This window comes from Humulus lupulus, chromosome 3 (assembly GCF_963169125.1).
Source record: "Humulus lupulus chromosome 3, drHumLupu1.1, whole genome shotgun sequence".
NCBI lineage: Eukaryota > Viridiplantae > Streptophyta > Magnoliopsida > Rosales > Cannabaceae > Humulus > Humulus lupulus.
Genome location: NC_084795.1, coordinates 281,459,261 through 281,461,327, shown reverse-complemented (window position 1 = coordinate 281,461,327; position 2,067 = coordinate 281,459,261). Strand labels below are relative to the sequence as shown.

At 25.9% G+C, this 2,067-nt stretch overlaps 1 protein-coding gene across 1 annotated transcript; it reads right to left on the bottom strand.

Moving 5' to 3' along the window:
• Positions 1-576: 576 nt before the first annotated feature.
• LOC133825799 (uclacyanin 1-like) lies at positions 577-1,270 on the bottom strand. Its single transcript, XM_062258697.1, has 2 exons — positions 1,096-1,270; positions 577-776 (listed from the first exon to the last, which is right to left on the bottom strand). Exons 1-2 carry the CDS (start codon positions 1,268-1,270, stop codon positions 577-579), a joined length of 375 nt encoding a protein of 124 aa, XP_062114681.1.
• Positions 1,271-2,067: the final 797 nt, after the last annotated feature.

The following is a 2,067-nucleotide window of genomic DNA, read 5'->3' as shown; positions in this document are numbered from 1 at the left end:
TGTCAAAAACTTAGAGAAAAGATATTCTTTACCAGACAATTTTATCACAATAAATAAATGAAAACATTATTAATTAAGCCATTTCAAAAAAATTAATGTAAAAATCTTTTCTTATTGAAGAGAAAGAGAGAAGAGAATCTCTACTTTTCATTATATTATTCTTTGGTTAAGAAAAACGACAGATATAAGCAATCGTGCATGAACAGTCCAATATAATGGATTATTATTACCATCTTATAATTTTGTGTATTGACAAAATGATCTGTTTTTTGAAGTTATATTACATTTTGGCTTAATTTTAATAATTTTTTTGCAAAATATCATCCGACACTCGAGATAGGTGGTCGAAATTTTTAGAATCGTTCAAAAAATTCAGACAACTATTCAAAATTTTTAGATAACTGGTTGAAATTCTAAACAGAGATCATTTTGCAAAAATTTAATTATCAAATCCAAAAAATAGGCCATTTTCACCACTTAAAAGTACAAATTAAAATGAAGATATATGAGCAGAAAATCACATATTATTATTATTATGCTCAATGTCAAAAAAATTACAGTTACATATTGTGTTAATTAAGAAACAGTAATAGTAAGTTTTTGACCCAAATCACAATGACCAGCAACACCACAAATAAAGTATTTAGGTCCAGGGCTCCTCAACGGCACTCTGTCGTTTCCACTCGTCAATGGCACGCCTTGAGTCGCTTTGCAGCCTTCGAACTCACCCTTGTTCACTTCAATCACATTTTGAGATCCAACCGCATACTTGAACACTGTACAATATATATATATATCAAAACTATATAATCTGAACATTTTATTCATTGAAGGGTATATTTTTTTTTGATTCATGTGTTTTGTTAAATTACCTGTTTAAATCTTGTATTTTGATAAATAATTTTTTGGATTCTTAATTTTTTAAAATAGTTCAAATAGAATCCTAAACTCGATTTCGGTCAAAGATTTTTTAGCTATAATTACAAATGATTATTAGAATAATAACATAGGGTCACAAACAGGTAATGAGACAAAACATAGAGTCCAATAAAGTATAAACCCTTGATTGAAATATATAAGTATGTATACACGTACCAAGTGTGTCACCAACTTTGAAAGTCTTGCCCTTAGCCCAAGCAGTGTAATCAACACCAGTATTCCATCCAGCTGAGTCTCCAACATTGTAATCTGTTGCACAGCAAATATTTGCAGCCATTGCAACCAACACAATGGCCACTAAGAACACTCTGACAGAAAAAGCCATTGCCATTTTGATTGTGTTATATATATATTTTGTATATTTGTATACAACTTAATTTTACTTTGAAAATTCTTCTTCTTTGCACATATATTTATAGTGCCTCCATGGGAAGAGATCGAACAATTCAAATTTTGCAAATTTAATTAATTGCCTAATATAAATGTTTGTGTAAATAATAATATTCTTTGCGATTAATATCGTATTTATATATTTAATAATAATACGTTTCTGATTTTCCTAATATATAGATTGTACAATTATATCCATTAAAAATGGATTGATATTGTGTTTGATAAGTATATATATTACTAAAAGATTATACAATTAGATTTATTTTGATTGTAATGTGAATAATAATTATATTATCTTTTCATTTTCAATAGCAAGGCAGAATCGTTCTGTATTTAATACAAATACATTTTAGGAATTTTCTATAATAATATTATAATGTACAATATCACTGTCCATTTTAAAAAAATAAAATGGATTCACATTGATATTGTTTTTATTAATTATATAAATTTCTTATCCCCTAAAAGAATATAAATTATTTCTGTGGCTTTCCTAATATAGATTATAAAATTATTTCCATTTTAATTGAAAATTGATTGGTATCGTATTTAAATTTTATACATTTCTAAAAGAATAGTATATAATTAATTCTATGTTAACTAAGTGAAAAGTGAATTAATATTGTATTTAATAGTTATATATTTTGTTTTATTCTGTTCTATTTTAATTTTTTTTTTTGGATAAATAGAAAAATAATGCAGTACGTTTTAAAACAGAACTAGAAACACTAGGAT